This window comes from Beta vulgaris, chromosome 3 (genome assembly GCF_026745355.1).
Source record: "Beta vulgaris subsp. vulgaris cultivar EL10 chromosome 3, EL10.2, whole genome shotgun sequence".
Lineage (NCBI taxonomy): Eukaryota > Viridiplantae > Streptophyta > Magnoliopsida > Caryophyllales > Amaranthaceae > Beta > Beta vulgaris.
This window is the reverse complement of record NC_079204.1, coordinates 5,334,843-5,359,867: the sequence shown is the minus strand read 5'-3', so window position 1 is coordinate 5,359,867 and position 25,025 is coordinate 5,334,843. Positions and strand designations below refer to the sequence as shown.

Below are 25,025 nucleotides of genomic sequence, written 5' to 3'. Positions count from 1 at the left end.
TATGTTACTTTTGCTTTTTGAACATTTTGTCTTACGTAAAATAACCGTATATCTTTCATAAAAGAATATTCTAAAGTTATGCCCCTTTAACAAAATCAAAAACATTGTTTTCAATGTAAAGTTCATTTTGTTAAACCACATTGTTTATTTATAATCCGTAAGGATGCTTTAGGCTGGTCCTTTCCTAGGGCTAGCCTAGCTAGTTTTCTCTCCTAATAAAAAAAAAACATTGTTTATTTATATACTTCCTCTGTTTTATATTATTCGCTACACTTCTCAATTCACGGAGTCCTAAATATTTTTTGAAGAAGAGAGAGGTAGAGAGTAAAAAGAAAAGGGACCCATGTAAGAGGAGAGAGATAGAGGGAGTTTATTGTCCAAAAAGAAAGTGTAGCAAGTAATGTGAAGCTTCCCGCAAATTCCACAATGGAAAGTGCAACGAGTATTATGAAACGAAAGAAATATTAGTCTTATATCTATACGTTAAACTTAAACCTGACTCGATCTATAATCATCTTGAGATACCTCTAGGCCTCTTAGCTATATGAAAATTGGGAAAGAAGTACTTAGGGCCTGTTCTTCTGTTCTCTTCGGCATAAAACAGTTGAATTGAATAAAACTGAAATGATTAGTGATATGTGAAAGTTAAAGTATTGTCCAGAGCTAAACTGAACTGAATTGAACTGAAAATAAGTTGGGGAGAACAGACCCTTATTACTTTATTCAATAATGCCACTAAGCAAACAAGGGAGAGAAAGAAAGAGTATTCAAAAGGAGAGACGTGAGGTGGAGAAGAAGGTCAAAGGAAGTAACTAGAACATTCAAGAAATAGGAGAATTAAACACGTGTAAGAGACTTGACGTGGATGATAGCCTGGCAACCTTCTTGCTCTTTCACCTTCTCATTTTCCCTCTTTTCTCGCTTTTCCTCTTGCCTGCATCCCCCAGAAATTAATTATTTGTAAAAAAAACAAAAACACAAATTTCCCTCCTTTTTCTACATTCTATTGATTAACCTTGAAAAACAATTATACCCAAATTGTTTTTCCTATAAATTAGAGGGTAAAGATTGTGTCTTTGTGTTGTGTTTCTGTTTCTGGGACCCAGAAATAATGAAAAGGGAAGAACTTTTAGTTTTTTACTGATTCTTTTGCACTCAGGTGAATTTGGAGGATTATTGTTGTTTTAAGGTATGTTAATAACTTAATCTTTGAGTCTTTTTTTTTTTTTTTTTGATAAAAATATTTTTCATATATTGATATAGCCATATTTTGATCACTCCAAAAGTTGACAAAAAAGATTGAGGCATGGTAATCTGTGTGCAATATGGGTTTCTGCCTTATTATTGAGCTAATTCCTGCTTAAATTTTGTCTTTTGTTGTATTTAAACACTAGGGATTTGTTTGGCTGACATGAAAGGCATGGAAAGTGGTATACTCTTGACTGTCTTGAGTTGTTTGGTGGACATAAAGATACCTTGTGTGGAGAAATTAACTTAACTAGTTCCATGTACTCGAACAAACAATTTCTTTCCTGTAAATCACTAGCATTAATTTTTTGTAGGAAGTTACTACTTGTGTTCAACCAAACGACCATTGGGGGGTGTTTGTCTAGAGAGATAAGGAAGGAGGGATAGGGACAAGAGGAAGAGGGGAGGGATTATAAATATGTAGTGTTTCTGTGTTTGTTTAAAGGGATGAGGATAGAAGGGACTAGGGAGCGATGTTACTCAGGCAGTGTCTACTCAGACACGGGTGTTCTGTGTTCAAGTGTCCGAGTCGGTTATTTTGTAGAAAAAAGTCAAGTTTTTAGTTTAAAATGGAGTATGCAAGTAAAGTGTCGTGTCGGACATGACACAACCACCTGTTTTTGAGGTAAATAGTCGGAGTAATACTGCAAGGGATAATAAGGATAGGCATAGAAACCCTTCTTACCACCAAAAAACTCCATCTGTTTTCGTTTATTGTTCCTTTTTGGAATCTTTTGCAAGAGAAAAATGGTCAAAGTAGAAAGAACTTTCGGAAATGGAGAGAGTACCTAGGAGACAAAGAACCTGACTTACCACCAAAATAATACCTAGGAGCCAAAATGAAGGGGGTGGTATAAGAGGGAGAGATAAGAAAAGTGAAGAAAATACTATTACACCTTTAATGAAAAGGAAGAAGGGAGTACTTTGGTTACTTTGTAGCTTGTCTCAATCTAATCTCCAACCTAAAAAGTTTATGTTTTATATATTATTCCACCCATCAATTTCCTATCCTTATCCTACTCTCATCCTGATAATCTCTATCCCTCATGCCAAACTCCCTTTTAAGATAATTTTTTAGAAAAACTCTGTATTTGTCCAAGAAATTAAAAAGTTAAATGGGAAAGATAGCTTATTGCTATGGAAAACTTTTGTTGCTTCCCATGAAAATTTGGTGCAATGATTACATGTTATCGAATAGTTGTTGTATTATATAGTTCCTCTACTAGTAACATCATTGCTGGAAATTTACAAGAAAAGGATAAAAAGGCTGTTGGAAGCACCTTTTCATTAGCGTATGAAGACTTATATATATATATATATATAATATAATATTATTATATATATATATATATATAATATATATATATATATATATATATATATATATAGCCAGTGTGCTTTGGCTCACAGCATCGTATTTATATCGAAATTGGTTGATTAAGAACAATAACTTGGGAAATTGGGCTGTTAGCTTGTAAGAGTCTACTCATTAGATGTGCAAAATGCATGGATCTAAGAAGTGACAATGATTGGAGTGCGTATAACTATGAAAGAAAGTTGTGAAATATAGTACTTCATGTGCTTAAATGTCTTCTATACTACACACATTACATAATTTATATCGTCAATTACGAATTGATGAAAATAAAAATCAAACTTCATAATTTGAGGGTCTGAATGTATTTGACACGATTTCTTATGATTTTCTATTGTATATAGGTGGGGAAGTTATGGTCGAAGTTTGTGAAGTTTGACTGTGGAAACAAACAAATGGATGAACCTTTGGGGACAGAGGGATTAGTATTTCTAAAGTGAGTTTGGTGAAAGTGAAATGCGGAATGAAGCAATTAGGATTGCTGTCGGTGATTACCTTGTTCCTTTTTGGGTTTGACTTGATCAGGGGGATGACTTGTTGTGTTGAGTTAGTTGAAAGCCGAAAACTAACGTTTATTCATTGTTATTGCAACTTCGAGCTATCTTTTTCCATGTTATTTAATTCTTCCGCTGTATTTCCAATGGAGGAATCGATTCACAATTCTATGGTGTTTGGGTGTAATGGACGTATTCGAAATGGTGCTTAAAGCTGTCATTAATTGTAAAGTGATACTCCCTCTGTTTCATATTATAAGGCATTTTAGCTAAAAAAATTTGTTTCAAAATATAAGGCACTTTACATTACCAATGTAAAATTAAACGCAACTTTATATTATCAAGATAAGATTATAGGTTATTTTCTATTATCAATACAATATTTAATGTCAATTCTTATTACCTATGCAAAAGTAACTAAATTCTTAATATGCGTATAAGTGGTTTACATGCCTTATAATTTGAAACGGAGGGATTAGATGTCTGTATGTTTGATCAAGGGTCTACTTGAAAATGCTCTGTGATTGCATCCCACCCCCCTTATCCTTCATAGGTGGAGTGTTAATGTTGATTTTGATGTTAATGTACATATCCAACAGTAAAATGGGATTTGATGGTTGGATTCATTTTTCTAATGCAATTAAGAAGAATGGTAAACCATTTTTAAAAAAATGTGTTTTAGAAGACGGTGGAAGTGATTATGTTGATTCATATTTTTCTCCCTATGGAGCAATATGTGCCTCTTCTTTTCTCCATGCACTACTCTCTAGGTTATCCCCTAATCTATCTGTGAAATGTGACTTGCTGCGAAGAAGAACAGCTTGGTCGCGAGTCGCGACCAGCTTCGCGAGGTGCGACGGGGTGATTTTGAGCAGCGAGGCAGATTGCTCGTCGCGAGTCGAGACACAGATCGCGACCCCATCGCGACCCCATCGCGAGTCGCGACCTAGCTCGCGAGTCGCGAGCTGGGCGTTTTATCGCGGAGCGCGTTTTTGCCCGGTTTTCTCTACGACTTACGACTTGTATTTTAGACTTCATATAAATATGTTATTTCATATTTTAGGGCTTTTTACCACAAAAGTTAGAGAGAGAGATTAGAGAAAACACAATAGAGAAGATTAGAGAGAGTCTTTGAGATTCAATTTGAAATCCTTTCAATTGAATCTTGCCTATTGTATTTGTAATCGTCTCGTTCATAGTGAAACAATCTTTTCGCCTGCCTTGAGGACGTAGCTATCACATTGATAGTGAACCTCGTTAAATCTTGTGTGTTCTTTATTCGTTTTTCTTGAGTTTATTGCTTTGATAATCGCTTCCGTTGCAACAAACTTGGTATCTAGAGCTTGAGATTAAAATCAACATTAGGGTTTTGGGAAGATGAATACGATGAACTCAAAGATTGATAAGTTTATGGGGAGGAACAGTTTTGGGCTATGGCAGATAAAGATGCGTGCTTTGCTGAAGCAACAAGGCATCTGGAAACCTCTTGTCAAGAGTGACAAGAGTGGAGCGGCTGGAGGCCCTAGTGAGGCCGAATTGGAGGCGATGGAGGAGAAGGCTCACCCACGATTTTGCTGTGCTTGGCAGACGATGTGATCACAGAGGTTGCTGATGAAATCACTGCGGCAGGTCTGTGGGCGAAGTTGGAGAGTCTCTACATGACGAAGTCACTCACCAACAAGTTGCTTTTGAAGCAACGACTGTTTGCCTTGCGTATGCAAGGAGGTACGTCTCTAAGAGATCATTTAGATCAACTTAATACTATTTTACTTGATTTGCGTAATATAGATGTTAAGATTGTGAGAAGATGCTGTTTTGATTTTGCTTGTTTCACTTCACACTCATATGAGAACTTTGTTGGTCATTTGTTGTTGGGAGAGAGACTGTGACCCTAGAGGAGGTGAAGTCAGCACTTTTTACTAGGGAGTTGCGCCATAAGGCGGCACGACTGAGAGTGGTGGAGATTCAGGGGCTGGGTTGGTGGTGAACTCGGCTAAGGGGAAGGGTCCTAAGAAGAAGAAAATTCTAAGGGTAAAGAGACCAATCCTAGGAATGTCTGTCACTATTGCAAAGAACCTGGCCATTGGAAGAATAAATGTCCCAAGAATCCTAAAGCTTCCAATGCTAACATTGCACAACAGGATACGAAATATGACTCCGAAGAGGACCTAGCATTAGCTGCTATTGATATGCCTAGTCCGTCTGATCGTTGGATTTTAGATTCGGGGTGTTTTTACCATATGTGTCCAAATCATTGTTGTTAAAATCCCGATCCAGATCTTACGATTCTACGATTTTACGATCCTGGAGGACCTCATCGATCCCGATCCTACGTAGGATCTTAATTTTGTAGGATCTTTCGATCCTGCCCAACCAAAAAAAATCACATGGTAGGATCTTAACACGATTCTACGATCCTACGACTCTACGATCCGATCCTACCGTATAAAAATCATAAAGTAATTTCACATATTATATTTCTCATATTAGATTTTGGTGGCATGATTCAATCTTATACTATTGAACAACTATCATCATTTGATAATTAAAAGTTCTTATTACTATGTGTAAATTTTTAAATGATGTTCTCACCATATTTTAGTATAATTATCTCTATTTCACCGAATCGTAGGATCTTACGATCCTACGATTCGATCCCACCGATTCGATTCTACCAACCCCTACGATCCAAAGTAGGATCCCGATCCTGATAACATTGGTCCAAATCGTGATTGGTTTACTTCTTATGAGTCCTGTGATGGTGGTAATGTTACTATGGGTAATGATGCTGCTTGTAAGGTTGTAGGGAGGGGTTCCATCAAGATAAGGACTTTGGGGGGTGAGATTCGTACTTTGATGAATGTTAGACATGTTCCACAGTTTAAGAAAAAATCTAATTCTCTGGGTGTCTTAGATGAAGGAGGTTTACTTTTTCTGGCTCGGATGGGGAACTATGTGTGTGGAAAGGTTCGAAGTTGGTGCTTAAGAGCACTAAGTTGGGTACTCTGTATGTGTTACAAGGTACTACTCTGACTGGTTCTGCTAATTTGCATCTACAAGTTCTGAGGAGATGACTAAGTTGTGGCATAGACGACTTGGGCATATGGGTGAGCGAGGGATGCAGATATTATCCAAGATGAACCTTCTTTGTAGCCACAAGGTGAAGAACCTTGAGTTTTGTGAGCATTGTGTGTTGGGTAAGCAACACAGGACTAAGTTTGGGAAGGGGCTGCACATAACTAAGGCGACGCTGGATTATATTCACTCAGATTGCTGGGGGCCTGCTCGGGTAGAAGGTATAGGAGGATTCAGTTATTTTGTGACTTTTATTGATGATTTCTCCAGGTATTGTTGGCTTTATTGTTTAAAGCATAAGGGAGAGGCTTTTAAGACTTTTGAGCAATGGAAAGTCTTAGTGGAAAATCAGACAGGAAAGAAAGGTAAGAGGCTACGTACGGATAATGGTTTAGAATTTGTTAATGATGAGTTCAATGAGCTTTGCAGGGACGCAGGGATAGTGAGACATCGCACTGTCAGGAAAACACCACAGCAGAATGGTGTTGCAGAGCGCATGAACCAGACTTTGCTAGAGAGAGTTCGATGCATGCTTTCTAATGCAGGGTTGACTAGGAAGTACTGGAGTGAAGCCGTGAAAACGGCATGTTATCTGATAAACCGTGGTCCTCATACAGGTATTGACTGCAAGGTACCTTATGAGGTATGGTCTGGGAGAAGTGCTGAGTATTCTGGTTTGCGTGTTTTTGGTTGTATGGTCTATTATCATGTGAATGAGGGTAAACTTGAACCAAGGGCTAAGAAGGGTTGTTTTTTGGGGTATGGAGATGGTGTGAAGGGTTACAGGATTTGGTCCCCATCAAAAGGGCGTGTTATACTTAGTAGATTTGTTACTTTTGATGAAAACACTATGTTTTTATCTGCTAACAAACCTGCAGGTGATACTGATGAGAGCACAGATGAAGGATCTGAGCAAGTAGTTGCTCCAGACCCTACTCCACAGGTTCGAACTCAGGGGAAGGATAATGAGGCTCCAGTGAGTTCTCCCATTGTGGAGACTAGTCAGAGGGATGTAGCTGTTGTTGATGAAACAGCTGATGTTGAGTCTGATCATGAGGAAACTGTGTTGAAGGTCAGAAACGACCTAGGAAGAAGACGCAGAGACTGATTGAAAGATAGAGGGCAGGAATGTTCCTGGCCGAAACTGCTGTGTAGAGGAGATGATTGGTTATGCATTACATGTAGCTGAAGATATTGAGTCACCTGAGCCAATGTCCTACAGGAAGCAGTTTCTAGTAACGAATCAGCTAAGTGGTTAGTTGCTATGAGTGAGGAGATGGAGTCTCTTCACAAGAACCAGACATGGGAACTCGTGAGGATACCACAGGGTCGTAAGGTGGTTGGTTGCAAGTGGGTTTTCAAGAGGAAAGAGGGAACTTCAGAGGGTGAAAGTGTCAGATATAAAGCCAGGCTAGTTGCAAAAGGGTTCAGTCAGAGGGAAGGGGTCGACTACAATGAGATTTTCTCGCCAGTGGTTCGTCATACTTCTATTAGAGTGTTATTAGCAATGGTAGCACATTTTGATCTGGAACTTGAGCAGTTAGATGTGAAAACAGCTTTCCTACATGGGGAGTTGGAGGAGGATATTCTGATGAGTCAACCAGAGGGGTTCGTTGTTCCAGGAAAAGAGAAGTTTGCTTGCAGTCTGAAGAAGTCCTTGTATGGACTTAAGCAGTCACCAGACAGTGGTACAAGAGGTTTGACAGCTTCATGGTTGAGCATGGTTTTGACAGGAGTCCATATGATTGTTGTGTTTATCATAGCAAGGTGGAGGACGGTTCATATATTTACTTTTATTATATGTTGATGACATGCTTATTGCAGCAAAGAAGAAGTCAGACGTGTTGAAGTTGAAGAAGCTTCTGAGTTCCGAGTTTGACATGAAAGATTTGGGAGCAGCAAAGAAGATTCTTGGCATGGAGATCTATAGGGATCATGGACGGAAGAAACTTTTCCTTTCTCAGAAAAGTTATATCTTGAAGGTACTTGACAGGTTTGGTATGAGTACTGCGAAATCTATTGATACTCCTGCTGCTGCAAATGCTCGTCTTTCTGTTGTGCTTTCTCCTCAATCTGATGAGGAAAAGGAGTATATGTCTAAGGTTCCGTATGCTAGTGCAGTTGGTAGTCTGATGTATGCTATGGTTTGCACTAGGCCAGATTTAGCACATGCTGTTAGTGTTGTGAGCAGGTTTATGACTCAACCAGGGAAGGAACACTGGCAGGCAGTGAAGCGGATTTTCCGCTACTTGAGAGGAACGGCAGATGTGGGTCTCATTTATGGGAATGATACTGAGTGTTTGGTGACCGGATATTCTGATTCGGACTATGCAGGTGATATAGACACTAGAAGATCGATGACGGGTATGTATACACTCTAGGAGGTTCTGTGGTTAGTTGGAAGGCTACTTTGCAGTCTTCAGTGACTTTGTCTACTACGGAGGCTGAGTACATGGCTTTGACTGCTGCAGCAAAGGAGGTATATGGTTACGTGGTTTGGTTAGTGATCTGGGTCTACACCATGATCGTGCTACTGTGTATTGTGATAGCTTGAGTGCTATTTGTCTTGCCAAGGATCAGGTGCACCATGATAGAACTAAACACATTGATGTAAGGTACCATTTTCTGAGAAGTGAGAAGAGGATAGTGGTGAAGAAAGTTGGGACTGCAGACAACCCAGCTGATATGTTCACCAAGCCAGTTCCAGTTCGCAAGTTCAAACATTGCTTGGACTTGTTGAACGTTGATAGTCACATATGACCTTGTGAGAGGTTGTGCCTCAAGGTGGAGGCAATCCCGGCCCCGGGATAAAGTGGGCAAGCCCGGCATCGGGTTAAAGATGCAATTGCAGGAGGGGAAAAGAGTATCTCGAGTACTGTTGGAGAGATACATGCTTGGTTGATTGTTTCGAGGTGGAGTTGTGTGGTAGATGCAAGTCAAGGTGGAGATTTGTGAAATGTGACTTGCTGCGAAGAAGAACAGCTTGGTCGCGAGTCGCGACCAGCTTCGCGAGGTGCGACGGGGTGATTTTGAGCAGCGAGGCAGATTGCTCGTCGCGAGTCGAGACACAGATCGCGACCCCATCGCGAGTCGCGACCTAGCTCGCGAGTCGCGACCTAGCTCGCGAGTCGCGAGCTGGGCGTTTTATCGCGGAGCGCGTTTTTGCCCGGTTTTCTCTACGACTTACGACTTGTATTTTAGACTTCATATAAATATGTTATTTCATATTTTAGGGCTTTTTACCACAAAAAGTTAGAGAGAGAGATTAGAGAAAACACAATAGAGAAGATTAGAGAGTCTTTGAGATTCAATTTGAAATCCTTTCAATTGAATCTTGCCTATTGTATTTGTAATCGTCTCGTTCATAGTGAAACAATCTTTTCCCCTGCCTTGAGGACGTAGCTATCACATTGATAGTGAACCTCGTTAAATCTTGTGTGTTCTTTATTCGTTTTTCTTGAGTTTATTGCTTTGATAATCGCTTCCGTTGCAACACTATCAAAGGAACATTGCGTATTCCATGTAAATCTCATTTTAATTTTTTGCAGAAATATTGGATGCTTGAATTATTGTACAACAATTTTTTGTGCCAGATCCCACTTGATGGGTTATTATTGGCCTAGAAATGGTATTCTCATATTTCTGAAATAATGTTTCAGGGTTCTGAAACTGAAGCCGGTGACACGTCATGGGCAACAGTGAAGGGGAGAAACCTACAAAATCCAATAAAACAGTTTCGCCACCTCGGGTGAGTTATAGAGTCTTGCTTGAGAGTAATTTGTTAGTGATGATCATACTCGGTTTTGCACTACATATAGTTTTGGTGGAAGAGTGAATCTTTTTGTTGCCTCGCAGTTGTATATACTATGTACTGTGTGTCTGTGTTGTAACAAGTAGGTTTTACTGTCTGCACATTCAGTTTAAAATCAATGTTATTTTTTAACCTTCATCTACTTATTTTGTTTGAATATACAGGAGCAGAGCAGCGTCCATGTATATCCTGATTGGGCAACTGTTCAGGTTATGTTTTGCATGGTTTACTACTATTTCTATAGGCCTGTTTATCTTTTTCATTATCGACAATCATGTTGAGCATTAGAGTTTTGCTGGGGAAAGTTCTAGTAGCTATACTGAGTTGATGATGCTTGGCGGTTGTAGACATATTACGGACCAGGAGCTTTGTCACCACCTTACTTGAATCAAGCTGTTGCTTCTGGACATGCCGCTCATCCATATATGTGGGCTCCACCACAGGTTGCATCCTTTCTCCCTTCTCCGAAATCAATAAAAATAAAATTTGCTTAATGTTCTGTCACTTATTTCTTTGTTGTTGTCTTTGGGCAGATGATGGCACCTTATGGATCTCCTTATGCGGCAATGTATTCACATGGAGGACTATATGGCCCTTCTGTTCCTATGGTAAGTTTGCCTCATCTTCTCTTGCTCACTCCCCTGAACACTTCTATCACTAGATAATGGACCCTAATTGATTACATAAATCTCTATTCGGAGTTAAATGGACAATCTGTTTTTTTTATTAAAAGATCCTTTCTTTTTGTATGTTCCTAATCTTCGGATACGTGTGTAAATCTAAAGAGAAGACCATCTACTCTTTGGCTAAAAAACTACTTATTATGCACATTAAATTCACACATTTCTTATATTTATGGATAATTCTTGCTCAAACCATTCATATTGATATTATTGAGCCACATCCATATGTTTGCTGATTCGGAGCAGTCAAGTACTTGATATGTTTCTTCAGAAAGCCATATGGATGATGCTACTGTATTCTAGTGTATGCAGGCTACGACTCCTTTAAGTTTAGAAACTCCAGGAAAATCATCTGGAAAAGATAGTGGTTCTGGAAAGATGAATAGAAAATCCGGTGTTCGTGCAGCATCAGGCAACGGCAATGCCAATGCTGAGAGTGCTGGAGATGGAGGTGTTCGTGGTCAGTCACAGAGGTTTGTCCTTTTGTCTTTTGCTTATGATGCAATTAACCTGAGTAATATCGAACAGTTCTTGCTTGGTTGAGAATTGAGATGCACATGTTTAAGTAAAAAATCCTTTTCCCCCTATAGTAAAATAATTACTGTGATGGGAAGGAAAGTGTAATTTCATGTAGTTGTTTCATAGGTCATCAAATTGTAACTTGAATTTGTGGACATATAAGGTACTTGAATAAAAGGCAGTTCTCATAATTGTCCCTCAATTTGAAGTATGATTCATCACACTTTTCCATATGTTCGATGAAAATGATATTAAGCTCTTGTAAACAGGAAGCTTCTTAGCTAGCTAGTTCAGTATATGAGTAATTTAACTGAACATTGTGCGATGATCAACCGATACATTATGATTGATGCACAACTATATATATAGTTGAGATTTCTTTATGTGTACGATTTGCATGACTCCATATAATCTCTTTAAACATAGACTATTACGTTGGTTGACACTTGATTGGCTTGGTGTGTCTACTTGTGGTACTGCCTGCTATTGGAGTTTTTTTTTTTTGGACAACATCAAGTTTGTTTGTCAAGGATTGAGAGAAGCTATGATATCTTTGATTTCATACTTTTTACTGTGGACTGGTGGTCGATATGTTAAAGTACTGTCTGGATTTACTGTCCAAGTCCTTCGTGACCGTCTTATTATTTCATCTGAATAACAAGTTAATGGCTTAATGCTGTTTTTTATCATGCTTTTGCACAGCACGGACTGTGGAACTGAAGGTTCTTGCGATAGAAGTGATGACAGTACAGCAAGAGTGAGGGTTCATTATCTCTTAGTAGGATTCTTGAGTTCATATTTGTAGCCTCTAATTGATATTTGATTTCTTTTTCAGGAGGACTATAATAGTAGAAGTTGTGATGGGGTGTTGGACACAGGTACAAGTGCACTCTAACCTATTTTCTGGTCTATTGTTCACTAACTTTTGTCAATTGTCGGGAATTTAAGGGCTCGAGCTCAATTTGGAACATCTCGTATCACTGTGGGAAATATAAGATGCTCTGCGCATGCATTTTGTTCTTATGTAGTGAGTTTCTTGTGCCTTAGTCACTTATTTCTGTTGCTGATTAGTTTAACTGGTGATCTGCATGTGCTAAGGCACGTGTAATACGCAGATGAATGATGTAGTTCCAGGCATCCCAATTGCTTCTGTAAAACCTTTGACACCGGAGATGAATCATTGCCCCAGTGCAAGACTTGATGTAAATGCAGTAAATGCTGCTGCACCTTGTGCACCCAGGCCTTCTGGAGTCGGCTTACAGGTCCTGGACTGCCACTATGTTTCAACATTTCTTCATGGCTTTATGTGAGGTTCTGAGTTGGTATATATTTTTACTCAGATAGTGTTCATATGGGGAGTGAGGAGCATAGTACTGATAAGAGGTGCAGATATGCTCATTGAAACTCGAGGTGTGTGGCTCGAGATATGATATGTTTGTCGAAGTAAAAAAAAGAGGATCCTTAGTATTAAAATATGTATTTCTAATCGAGGTACACACGAGAGGCATACCCATGCATGTTTTCAAATCGATAAGCATTCTGAAGATATTCTACTGTTTCCGAAATTAACGTCCACTTTCTGTGCCAAACACACTTCCACCTTTTGCTCACTTCCACCTTTTGCTTTTGGGTGGAAATTACCATTCATTGGGTTATACATATCGGTATTTCATGGTTGTCTTATCCTTATAACGTCCTTAATACTAGAGGTTTGCGTATACAACAAGTAACTCTTTTCGGGAGATTTTAAATTTAACTCTTTTTGGGAGATTTTAAATTAGTAGCGGAGCTAATTTTGGAATGGAGTATTTTTGCAATCTGGGATATAAGGTTTAGGACTTGGGAGTATTTTTGCTGTTGTGACTCATGTGGCTTAATTACATACTGCAGTCTGCGGCTGTTATTTTTGAGATAGTACCAGTGGAAGTCAGTTGATAAGAGTAGTCCAATGAACTCTCCACGAGTTATTGACACTGGTGCTAATATGTTCTCAGGATGAAAGAGAGCTAAAGCGGGAAAAGAGAAAACAATCCAATCGAGAATCTGCCAGAAGATCGAGATTGAGGAAGCAGGTGAAAAAAATGAGCAAATAAGTTTCTGATATATACATCTTTCTCTTCTAACTCATGTCTCTACTTTTCTTCTTACAGGTTGAAATGGAAGAGCTTGGTAAACAAGTTGAATCGTTGAATGTTGAGAATATGGCCCTTCAATCTGAAATTAACAAGTTAGAGGCAGATTCAGAGAAGCTGAGATCAGAAAATGCTGCAATAATGGTAAATTCCCAATTCCTCGTCATCCTTTGTTGCCTCTTCTTATCTGTAACTCTTATTAGACAATTTTCACCATGTATCTAGACATCCAGTAGTGGATCTTTGTCCAAGAAAGTAGTGGGGTCAAGGTAACCCCCAACCTCAAGTTAAAAGTAAATTTTTAGACAACATATACATATATATATATACGCATTATTTGAGTACCAACGAGGTAAAGTAAATCTCAATAAGAATAAGGCTTGCCTAGTTGGTTGGAGGTCCTCCTATCACCAGGGGTTCGATTCTTTCCCCTTGCAAAGTGGGATCCTCAAATCCCCCCCCCCCCAAACCACTTGCAAAGGATCTCCGTCTTAACTTAAAAAACTAGGTAAATATCAATATTATGTGACAAGTGACCTTTTTTATGACTTAGTTGTGGGGTTAAATTTGATGTAGGACAAGTTGAAAAATATGCAAGGACAAGGAAATGAAATGGGTTCTGATAGGACAGAACATCAAAAGATGTCTCATATCAATACCGAGAACTTGCTATCTAGATTAAGCAACGCAGTCTCGAATGGAGTCCACTAGCAAGGCGAAGAAAATGAGAATCCGTGGAGATCTTAGACAACTCGGGTTTTTTTTTTGGCAGAGACCTCACAGATAGGTGCTGATGAAGAGAACATTTTGCTCTGTGTGTCCCATGAATTTTGACCTTAAATTATGGCTAACAGTTGCCACTGAAATAGTTTGTACTAAAACAGATTTCTTAGTTCTTAGAGTGTACATATTTGTATATTGTTTGCTCTCTTAGATGTAAGTTAATTTGTAATTTTGTATGCTATCGAATTGTCATTTTGTATGTGTATCTATAATCTAAATGATGTTTTCTTCCATCTTCCCCCGTTTTCAGATACTTACCGCTGATTGCGTGAATTGCTTTGAGTTCTGATATTGTATAGTAACTGAGGAGACATTATTGATCTGTAATGTTATGGCCGCAAATAGGAACATGTTGAAATGATTTTCACATTCTTTTATATGAAATGTATGTTCTCTCGGGTGCACAATGAGCATCGTGCACTCTAGTGCATAATCCAAGCTTTATGTTATGGCTTATGCAAGGTTTGTCGAATTTGCAAGTGAAGGATACATTGTGATTTGTGCAGGTATTGTCTTGGTTTGTTAAGGCTCTGATGAGTCTGATCTCTTTTACTTGGAAGGTCTGAATTTCATAAGATCATATGTGGTATAAGGCTATGTCTCCTTTGCTTCCCCTGTTTATAACGTGACACAAATAAATATATTTTTACTCTTGAACTTCTTACGATATCCTTAAAAGTTTTTCTTAAAAAAAAAAAGTATGTGGATTCCTCCATTCTGCCTTAAATTATTTGAACTTTTGTCTTTGTAGTTGGCTTTTTTTAAAAAAGAATAGCGGTTTTTCACCTTGTCTCTCTCTTTCTTAAAATATTTGTTAACGTCACACTCAAATTATATTGGATCGGACTCATACATGACTCTACTAAAAATATAGAATTCAAATTCGATTGATCTTTTTATTTTGGCGTTTTAGTTATCGTATATATTTAAATATAAATTAGTTTAAGTTATGGAAATTATATTCTTGAAGAATAATTTTGGAGATGAACCGAAAATAATACGACTGACTCTATAATGCTTCCTTCTTCTAAAATTAGCGATTGGTCAAAGCTCAATATGAGTTGGATACTAAACCAAAACATGCAATCTCCCGCAGGAGATTAGTCATCTCCACTTGTCGAAGGCGGTGGAAACTCCTCATAGTAGGACCAAAAATAATAATATTTACGAAATTTTATATCTAATCCTATATTTCACTTATTATATAACGAAACAAGTATAATTATTATAAAAATAAAATATTAATAAATAAAAAATATAATTACCTGCGTCATAGCCGGGTCTAAAAACTAGTGTTTTTTGAGCTCTAAACCCGAACCTCCAAGTGAACTAAAACTCTAAATTTTGCAAATCAAAAACCCCGACGAGGCGACGACCACGCTCTTCCAACCAACAACCCAAATCCCAAAGGTACTCATCATTTCTCTATCTTTTAATGTCTCTCTGCTTCATCTTAACTTTATTCAATCATCTAAAAATTGAAATAAACCTAACTATAGGTCATAACTTTACTAATTTAATTTCATTTTCACACCTTAGTATGATAATCTGCTACCAATTTTGTCGAATTATAATCATCTTTTGGCTGATATTTATAGTTCCCATGAATTGTTTACAAGTGTTTGTAGTTTAAGCAATTGAAGATTTGATGCTTTTATGATTTTGATTGCATAAAAAAAAACTGTCTTTTTGTTGGGTTTTTTTATTTTCATCTATTTTTCTGAAAATTTATGACAGAGAAGAAAAGAAAAATGACAAGAGGAACAATACCTGATAGATGGTCAATGAGGCTTCTCTGGGTTTGTGCTCTTGGAAGTGCAGTTGGTAAATACAAGTACTTTATTTTTTAAACCCAAATCTTTGTTTTTGTTATCTTTGAGAAAATTTCTTACTTTCTTTTTTGGCCTTTTTTTAAAAAACTTTGAATATGTAGGATTGTACATGGTTGCTGTGGAAAGGCAAATGCAGAATAGAGATAAAATGATGGCTGAATTGGGTTCTCTCGAATCGAGTGGCGACTCCGGTGAGGATGATTGAGCAAGAAATGGGGGAGAATGTGAATCTTGAAGTTGTTAGTTTAAGTATGCACTTGAAATTTCACTCTTAAGCCCTGGTTTTTTGGTGTACCATTTTTTTTTATGCTTCATATTTGAGGCTATGTTGAGTAAGGATTCAATGTTTACATGAGTAGAAAGATGTAGGATTTTCTGAGGCTAATAAACCTTTTACTCTCTCCCAATTGCAAAACAAGGATATGGATTTCCCAATGATGTTTCTGATTCTTATGTTTGTAAGTTGCATTATACCTTTACATGATTGGGAAAAGTTATGTTTCTTCTGTAGCACATGGTACAAAGGTTTTCATTGCTAGAACAATTGCTGATACAAGGTATACCTACAAGTATACAACTGTACTATAAAGGGATGAAATTTACATGATACAATCGCGGTTTTTGGTCCTATAGTCATAAGCCGAAGTCGTTTGTACCAAAAAACGCGGCGCTGAATTGTCTTGTGTTTAAGTCACTTACATCATAGGCAGACCCGAAACGATCAAGCCACTGAGTTGGGCTTGGAGTTTCGATTTCTTCTACCCACTCTGAAGTCATGTCAATGTCATCAAGCTGGATTGGATCCACATCGAAGGTCTTGTTCTTGGGTTTTCCTAACTTGAGGTTGTAATTTATGTAGATGAGATCGTTCAATGCTTCTTTATCGATTTTATTCCTCTTTTCAGAATGTATTTGCTGGAACGTGTTCCATTGTTTCTCGAATGCTGAAGTACTGCAAACTTGGCTCAGGATTCTTATGGCTACTTTTTGCAATACTGGTGCTGAATCCCCATATTGCTCCCACCATTCTCCTGTAAATGTTCAAATTAGATTAAGTTCAATGCATTCTTAGATTGCCTGAATGATGAACTTTGGGGTTCGAACACAATTATACACGACGAGAAAAGTAACTACTTCAACATCACCTCCTTGGCTTCAAATTCAAACTAACGTGAAAATGAGAATCTGTAAAAGTTAAACTAAGCTTAAAAACTCTGATAATGGCCATAACAAGTATGGTTCCATTTCCGCGTGCAGATGCTTTTCTAGCAGACAATTAACCCAATTCGTCTAAAGACAATCCTCACTTGAGCGAACGATAGGACAATTAGAGGTAAACAGTCTTACCCTTTCAATAACAAAGAGCTGGGTACAAATTCACCCTCATCAGATACACAAATAGAAAGAGTAGTAGTTTGATGAGTTATTTTAACTTAGCCCAAATAATCCCAAAAGCCAAAGATTAGTGATTCTTTATCTTCATTTTAGGACATTATGATGAGCTCTTTTGGTTAACTGAAAAATAAAATCGACAGTATGATGTATAATGTGGGATTTTAGGTAAAGCAGACAATTCATCTCCTTGACAAATATATTATGTATTTATGTTGCAGACAAGTTTCTAGAATGGTGAACTAATACATACCAGGTGAAACTGTATCGCGTGCTTCTTTTGCCAGGTTACACCCAAACATTCCGGTTGCTCGCTGAAACAAAAGGATCTGATTAGTGATATTGTGCCTTGACTCAGGTGTCGGAAGCAGTTTTTCCAAAACATTGAAGAAGTCTTCTTTTATAGCAGCCAAGAACTTGACTTCAGGGTTATACTGGATGCAAGGATTCAAAAATGCTGCAGCAGAATGTAATGATGTATGAAGCTGGTTATGCCACTTCTTGTCCACTATATCTAAGAACGTCTTACACTTGCTCTCATCCATAATATAATATGTTCTTATCGATTCCTTGGCCTTCGTCATCAGCTCATAAATTATCCCAACTGCAGGTTTACCATCTGCTACTTCCCTCAAAATTCTTAGAAATGGCTCAGAAACAGCAATACATTCTTCAACTGCTTTCCAAAATTCGTTATCATCCAAAATTGCTGCAGAAGATATGCTCTGTTGTTTACTTACACAAGCAGAGGTAACAGAATACTCTGCACTATTCACCATAAGCTTCAGCTTACTCCTTTGCTTAAATAGCGCTTGCAGAGAGAGGAAGTTGGAAACAGACTTGGTAATGCCGGTTCTAATTACATCCTGGCCTGCTGTAAAATTTTTCATAAACTCAAGCAATGTTGTACTATTGTAGATAAATCTTGTGACGGTTTGTGCCTGTACAATACACCTATTCACCCAATCAATCTTGCAGAAATCATCAAGTATCAAATTTACACAGTGAGAAGCACATGGAGAGATGAAGACCGTGCCATAGTTCTGAAGAATGTGGTTCGCAACACCAGAATAACTGAGCGCCCCATCAACAATTATCTGGACCACATTCTCAGGGCCAATTTCTTGAATGACAGAATCAAATAAATCAGCCAAAGATTTTACGTTTTTGAAGTATGAAGAAGCGTCCACCGACTTGTGAAAGAAGGTTCTTGATGGGGATGAAACCAAAAAGTTCACAATTGCTCGTGATTTGTTATCAGTCCATGTATCTGCAATAATAGTACAGCCTGTTCTGACCCACTCTTTCTCGGTGTCTTTCAATCCTACATCCATTTTGGACTTAACTCTCTCCAACCATGTAGTCTTCAGTGTTTCTGCAGGAGGACCGGAAAATCCAGAACCACATTTACCTATCGCTTCAATCATTAGCTGGTAAGAAGACGATCTTGCCACACTAAAATCCAACTTATTCTCAAAGAAAAACAAAGCAATACTTTCCTCGGCATTTTCTTGGTCACTTGAAGTGGAAGAACTATCAATTTGGCTCAATACAGGATGCACTTTTGCAATGGGAGATGTCTCTGCAAACATTAGAGGTTTACTTGGAGGGATACTCCCCGGAGAACTAGTTTCTGGAAGCTTTAGCTTCTTGGAAAGAGGGATTTCTCTATCTTCTTTTGCTGCAATGATAGTTCTAACTCTATCACTTACGTCGTCCCTCACTTTACTGCATGGATTCACCCCTTTACTGGGAAGCCGAGATAAATGATGCTTCAATCTACTGATGCCCCCGTTCAAAATCCTTGAGCAGAATTTGCATCTCACCTTGTTCCCGTCCAACTTATCAGCATACTCCCAGCATACGTCCTTTTCTCGAACCACTAGAACAAAAGAATTACAAAACAGTCTTGTATCATCATGAGTTCTTGTAACACACACTGTATTCATGCATTCAAATTTAATGAAAAAAAGGACACATACTTCTGATGACTGATGCCGAAATGTGTAACCATCTATTCCGTGTTTATGGCAATCTGCAGCCTGCATTAATATCTCAACGATTTCAGTACAAATGAACTGAAGAGATTATACTTTCAACTTTCAAGTGATTTCTTTTTTCTTTTTTTTGGATTTAGACACTAACTTATAGGTGTTAAACCCATACACTCCTGTATTCTTAAGGAGAAAATTTATAACACACGGATTATACCTGAAGAATCATCTGTAGTAGCTGAAGAACTCAGCTCTATGCAGCTAGATCTCGACATCTCGTCTAATATATAAAACAAGGAACCAGTGCTTTTGCACATCGATACAAGACTAGCAAAAACTTATCATGAAATGAGCAGCTCCAAATACTTTGGTATCGTTTAAGGCCCTGTTCTTTTGGACTAAATCAATGGAAATTCACTTCAGTTTGGACAGACAAATTCTCCCCACACTTTCAGTTCATTTCAGTTAAGTTCGGTCCAGAAGAACGGGGCCTCAGTAGTGGTTAGTGAATAATCCATATCACTAAAGATTATAGAAACCAATCTACCCTTGACTCATCAATGATCCAATCACATTACATCATTAGCTAATCTTAACCATGTTCATGATTTGAGCTAATCAATACAATAAACCATCAACCCAAATTGCCTGATAAGCAAGAGCCTATCAGCTGCATTCTAAAACACGTATTCCAAATAATGTGGCAACAATCCAAAAAGGCTATGTTACTTTGACACCTCATTTACCTCAAAAATCGAGCATCACTGGATACTTCATTTTAAACTAAAAACTTGTCTTTTTCTACAAGATAGCCGAGTCGAACACTTGGACACTCGTATCCGAGTATACACTCAATCCGTGGCTGAACAACATAGCAAAAAGGCACGAAACAGAAATTGTCATTGCAATCTCTTACCAGACACAACAATACAATGGCAACTAACACGACAAGAAGACGATTATGCACTTATCCTCTTTTAGAATTTCCCATTCTATCTCTTAAAATTCAATTAATTTAAACCTAAACCTGCCAAATTTCTGATAGTAATTCCTACAACAAACTCATAGTTCAGTACAAAAACATTAATAAAGTTTTAGCAGTCCATAACAACAAATTTAATGATTATAATTTATCATCAGATTTCTCTCAAGAAATAATCATCATATTTGTCTCAAGAATAATTTTAGCATCAGATCAATCAAATGAATTGAATTCTTATTAAGTCAGCTGGTATAAGTACTCCTTCCGTAACAAATTACTAGTAACAATCGAATATTTCACGTCTCACAAATAATAATAAATGTTGCTAGTAATTCGTTATGAAAAGAGTATAATGTTTCGCAAATAATAACAAATGTTACTAGTAATATAATGTTTTCGCAGATAATGATAAATTTGGGATGAGAAAATAACGAGAGGAGAGAGAAAGAGAAATAATACAAACTTACAGCAGAGATAAACAGGAGAGAGTTTTCAGGGTTTGCAGATTCGAGCGAGCTCTTCAAGTTTACTTATCGCGCGATATTTTAACGCTATTTTTAGGGTTTCATTCTTCTTTCATCTCTCTATTCTTCCTCTTTTCTATATTTTACTCGTATAGATAAATATCGCGGACTTCTGTTTTTGAGATGGAAGACGACGTAGTTTCCAACGACAAATTTTAATATATTTCCGTTTGTTTTTAATTGTTACACTTTGACATATATTTTATACTATTAACAAAAAGTTGGTCTTATAAAAGACTGCCTACTTTAAATATAAAATTATGTTCGACTAAACTCAATATTAAGAAGATAACATGTCATTTTTTTAAAATATTGTGACCAATTTAATCTATTTAGGGACCAATTTAATTTATTCAGTATTGATGTTCTTTAACTCATTCAGTAACTAGTTTAATCTACTCCGTAAGACTACCGAGTTACCTTTCGAAATTGTCTGTTGTAGTTCGAGAATCAAGAAAACAAATGAAGGACAAAAGAATGGATGACTAGAATAGTGTTGGGTTAGAGCGAAATGAATGAGCTTGTTAGAAAAATTCAGTATTTAGCTCGTCTAATTTATGTTAAAATTAGACCGCATATTCTAATAATTTGTTATTAACAAATTTCAATTTAACTCTCGTTTGTGATTTACACAAAACATAGTCAGGTGATATCTTGTTAGATTCATTTTAGTATGTATTTTTATTAATATGCACATTTTTCATAATTTTTACAAATACAAAACTAGAGATATATATTCTCAAAGTTTTGCATTATCATGCGTGAAAAGTATAAATGTAACAATTAAAAAAATGGAGGGAGTAGTTGGATTAAGATTATGTTCTTTTGAAATTAATTAATGAAAATTCAGTTCAATTAAGTTGAATTTAGACAAATCTAGTTGACTTCAGAGTTCAGATAAAGTCCAAAAGAACAAAACATAGCTCATGTGTCAAATTTTACATTGTTCTTTATGTAACATGTAAAAAAAATGGAGGAAGTATATTATTGTTAAGAGAAAAGTTAAATTCAACCCTAAGGCTGCATATAAGAAGCTAAAAATGCCAAAAAAAAAACACAAGCATTAACTGATCATTTATTACATAAATTAATGCAAATTTTTATAATAAATTGATAACTAATAATTTCCATTATAAGCAATGTAGTTATGTCTTATATGTAGCCTAAAGACTGCATATAACATAACTCTATTATTAAAGATATAGGCTTTAGCATGTGAAATATAGTTTAGCCCATAGTAGGCTGTTATAAAACTTGGCCACAATCGAATTCGCTTTCTACTCACATGGATTAGTAGGATTAACTCATACTATGTAAATCGATTTCTTTATGTAACATGTGAAAAAAACGGAGGAAGTATATTATTATGGGAAAAGCTATATGCAACCCTAAGGCTTCACATAAGAAGCTAAAAATGCAAAAAAAAAAAAAAAAAAAAAAAACAGCATTAACTGATCATTTATTACATAAATCAATGTAAATTTTTGTCATAAATTGACAACTAATTTTCATTTTAAGCAATATATTTATGTCTTATATGTAGCCATAAAGATCTCTATTATATAAGGGAAGGGGGGAGCAATGGTGTCCTCTTTTGAAACGCCTATTTTACCCCCCTTCTCTTTCTAAATTACAAAAGAAATGTCAAAATCAAATCTGACACTCAAATAAAACTACCAAAAATAAATTTACAACACTCACTCACAAATCACTTAAAAGAAGAAACTTTACAATTCACCCATACAATTGAGAAAATCACGTTATAAAAATCACACAAATCACTCAAATAATCAGGAAACTTTATTAAAACATAAAATTAACATACAAATTAAAACTAGCTAATAACCTAGAATGTCAATACATACAAAAATTTACTTACAAATCACTATTCTCAAGAACCATTCACAATTAATGGTGGGTCATGATAAAAAAAATAGAGGTGTATTTGTAGTGAAATCATAATTTAGAAGCTAGACAAGGAAAAAACTTATTTACTTTTTTATAGTGTTTCCTATATCTAATGAAACTTTTACATATATTTGGACCTATTTTTTTCTATTATATAATAGCGATTGATTATCAAGGTAAAAAAGTTTATGTAAAATATCATTCAAGAATTAAAGAACAACATGTCTCTATTATATAAGGGAAAGGGGGAGCTATGATGTCCCCGAATGAAGAGACTACGTCACCTCCTTCCCATTCTAAATTACAAATTCACTTATATATCAAAGGGGGCTTCAAACAAAAAATATCAAAAATATAACTATAACAATCACTCACAAGTCAACTAAAATCATAAAATTGCATAATTTACGTTATGCAAATCACTAAAATGAGAAAACTTTGCAAAAACTTAAAATTTCACTTACAAACTACAACCTATGAAAAAATTGACTTGAAATCAAAGTGTCTACTTTCTTTACACTTTATGAAGTACTGTACTTAATTCAAAAATCAACTAAAAAATTATAATATTAGAAATCATAAATTAATGGAATACAATTTCTATTTTGTTCATAGAATTTAAATTTGAAAAGTAAAAAAAAAAAAAAAAAAAACAAAAAGAATGGTGAGAGACTTAAGTAACATAAACTAAACCAATCAAATTTTGCAACTAAAACAATTATACTTCGTATGTCTAATGTTCAAATTTTGACTCTTATGCCGAAGAAAATCGAGTTTCTGTTTTGAAAAAAAATTCCACCACGCATCGCGTGCAAAAAATTCTAGTTGCATATATCATAACCCTATTATTAAAGATATAGGCTTTAGCATATGAAATATAGTTTAACCCATAGCAGGCTGTCATAAAACTTGTCCACAATCGAATTCGCTTTCTATTTGCAAATCCTCAATAGTGAAAAATTGTATAAAAAATGGAGGAAGTATATTATTATTAAAAGTAAAGATTTTAGCATATGAAGTATAACTTAGCACATACAAAACTAGAGATATACATTCTCAAAGTTTTGCATTGTCATGCTTGAAAAGTATAAATGTAACAATTAAAAAAATGGAGGGAGTAGTTGGATTAAGATTATGTTCTTTTGAAATTAATTAATGAAAATTCAGCTCAATTAAGTTGAATTTAGACAAATCTAGTTGACTTTAGAGTGCAGATAAACTCCAAAAGAACAAAACATAGCTCATGTGTCAACTTTTACATTGTTCTTTATGTAACATGTAAAAAAATGGAGGAAGTATATTATTGTTAAGAGAAAAGTTAAATGCAACCCTAAGGTTGTATATAAGAAGCTAAAAATGCAAAAAAAAACAAACAAGCATTAACTGATCATTTATTACATAAATTAATGCAAATTTTTATCATAAATTGATAACTAATAATTTCCATTATAAGCGTGTAGTTATGTCTTATATGTAGCCTAAAGACTGCATATAGCATAACTCTATTATTAAAGATATAGGCTTTAGCATGTGAAATATAGTTTAGCCCATAGTAGGTTCTTTTGGCCACAATCGAATTCGCTTTCTACTCACATGGATTAGTAGGATTAACTCATACTATGTAAATCGATTTCTTTATGTAATATGTAAAAGAAACGGAGGAAGTATATTATTATGGGAAAAGCTATATGCAACCCTAAGGCTTCACATAAGAAGCTAAAAATGCAAAAAAAAAAAAAAAAAAAAAAACCAGCATTAACTGATCATTTATTACATAAATTAATGCAAACTTTTGTCATAAATTGACAACTAATTTCCATTTTAACCAATATATTTATGTCTTATATGTAGCCATAAAGATTGCATATATCATAACCCTATTATTAAAGATATAGGCTTTAACATATGAAATATTTCCTCCGTTTCTAAATAAGTACAACATTTGTATAGTGTTTACTATTCACAGTTTAAACTTTAATTAGCTTTGGTGATTTACATTTTAGGAAAAATATAGTCATGTGGGATCTTGTTAGATTCGTCTAAATGTGAATTTTTTTAATATCAACTTTTTATAATTTTTACTTATTGATAATTAAAGATATTAATGGTTAATATAATGCATTGGCAAACGTGAAAACAAGAAATGTTGCACTTATTTAGAAACGGAGGAAGTATAGTTTAGCCCATAGCAGGCTGTTATAAAACTTGTCCACAATCGAAGTCGCTTTCTATTTGCAAATCCTCAATAGTGAAAAATTGTATAAAAAATGGAG

At 36.0% G+C, this 25,025-nt stretch overlaps 3 protein-coding genes across 10 annotated transcripts; 2 read left to right on the top strand and 1 right to left on the bottom strand.

Moving 5' to 3' along the window:
* The first annotated feature begins 878 nt into the window (after positions 1-878).
* LOC104888309 (common plant regulatory factor 1) lies at positions 879-14,353 on the top strand. 5 transcript variants are annotated; one of them, XM_010673241.4, is made up of 13 exons: positions 879-1,189; positions 2,968-3,059; positions 9,852-9,940; positions 10,168-10,212; positions 10,351-10,446; positions 10,537-10,611; positions 10,990-11,159; positions 11,908-11,962; positions 12,041-12,083; positions 12,304-12,467; positions 13,200-13,277; positions 13,356-13,481; positions 13,914-14,353. In XM_010673241.4, exons 3-13 carry the CDS (start codon positions 9,881-9,883, stop codon positions 14,046-14,048), a joined length of 1,047 nt encoding a protein of 348 aa, XP_010671543.2. In that variant the 5' UTR covers positions 879-1,189; positions 2,968-3,059; positions 9,852-9,880; the 3' UTR covers positions 14,049-14,353. The 5 variants fall into 5 exon arrangements, with proteins under 5 accessions (XP_010671543.2, XP_010671541.2, XP_010671542.2 ...); XM_010673239.4 differs by having other exon boundaries at positions 2,968-3,110; XM_010673240.4 differs by lacking the exon at positions 2,968-3,059.
* A 1,042-nt stretch (positions 14,354-15,395) lies between these two features.
* Positions 15,396-16,370, top strand: LOC104888308 (hypothetical protein). Of its 2 annotated transcripts, none has more exons than XM_010673236.4 (3): positions 15,396-15,530; positions 15,858-15,944; positions 16,054-16,370. In XM_010673236.4, exons 2-3 carry the CDS (start codon positions 15,872-15,874, stop codon positions 16,155-16,157), a joined length of 177 nt encoding a protein of 58 aa, XP_010671538.1. In that variant the 5' UTR covers positions 15,396-15,530; positions 15,858-15,871; the 3' UTR covers positions 16,158-16,370. The 2 variants fall into 2 exon arrangements, with proteins under 2 accessions (XP_010671538.1, XP_057249509.1); XM_057393526.1 differs by having other exon boundaries at positions 15,506-15,522; positions 15,856-15,944.
* LOC104888307 (uncharacterized) lies at positions 16,360-20,945 on the bottom strand. Of its 3 annotated transcripts, none has more exons than XM_010673235.4 (4): positions 20,788-20,945; positions 19,327-19,386; positions 17,598-19,226; positions 16,360-16,983 (listed from the first exon to the last, which is right to left on the bottom strand). In XM_010673235.4, coding segments are annotated over exons 2-4 (2,028 nt in total). In that variant the 5' UTR covers positions 19,328-19,386; positions 20,788-20,945; the 3' UTR covers positions 16,360-16,585. The 3 variants fall into 3 exon arrangements, with proteins under 3 accessions (XP_010671537.2, XP_048496845.1, XP_048496844.1); XM_048640888.2 differs by lacking the exon at positions 20,788-20,945 and adding an exon at positions 19,556-20,765; XM_048640887.1 differs by lacking the exons at positions 19,327-19,386; positions 20,788-20,945 and having other exon boundaries at positions 17,598-19,320.
* Between the last annotated feature and the right edge of the window lie 4,080 nt (positions 20,946-25,025).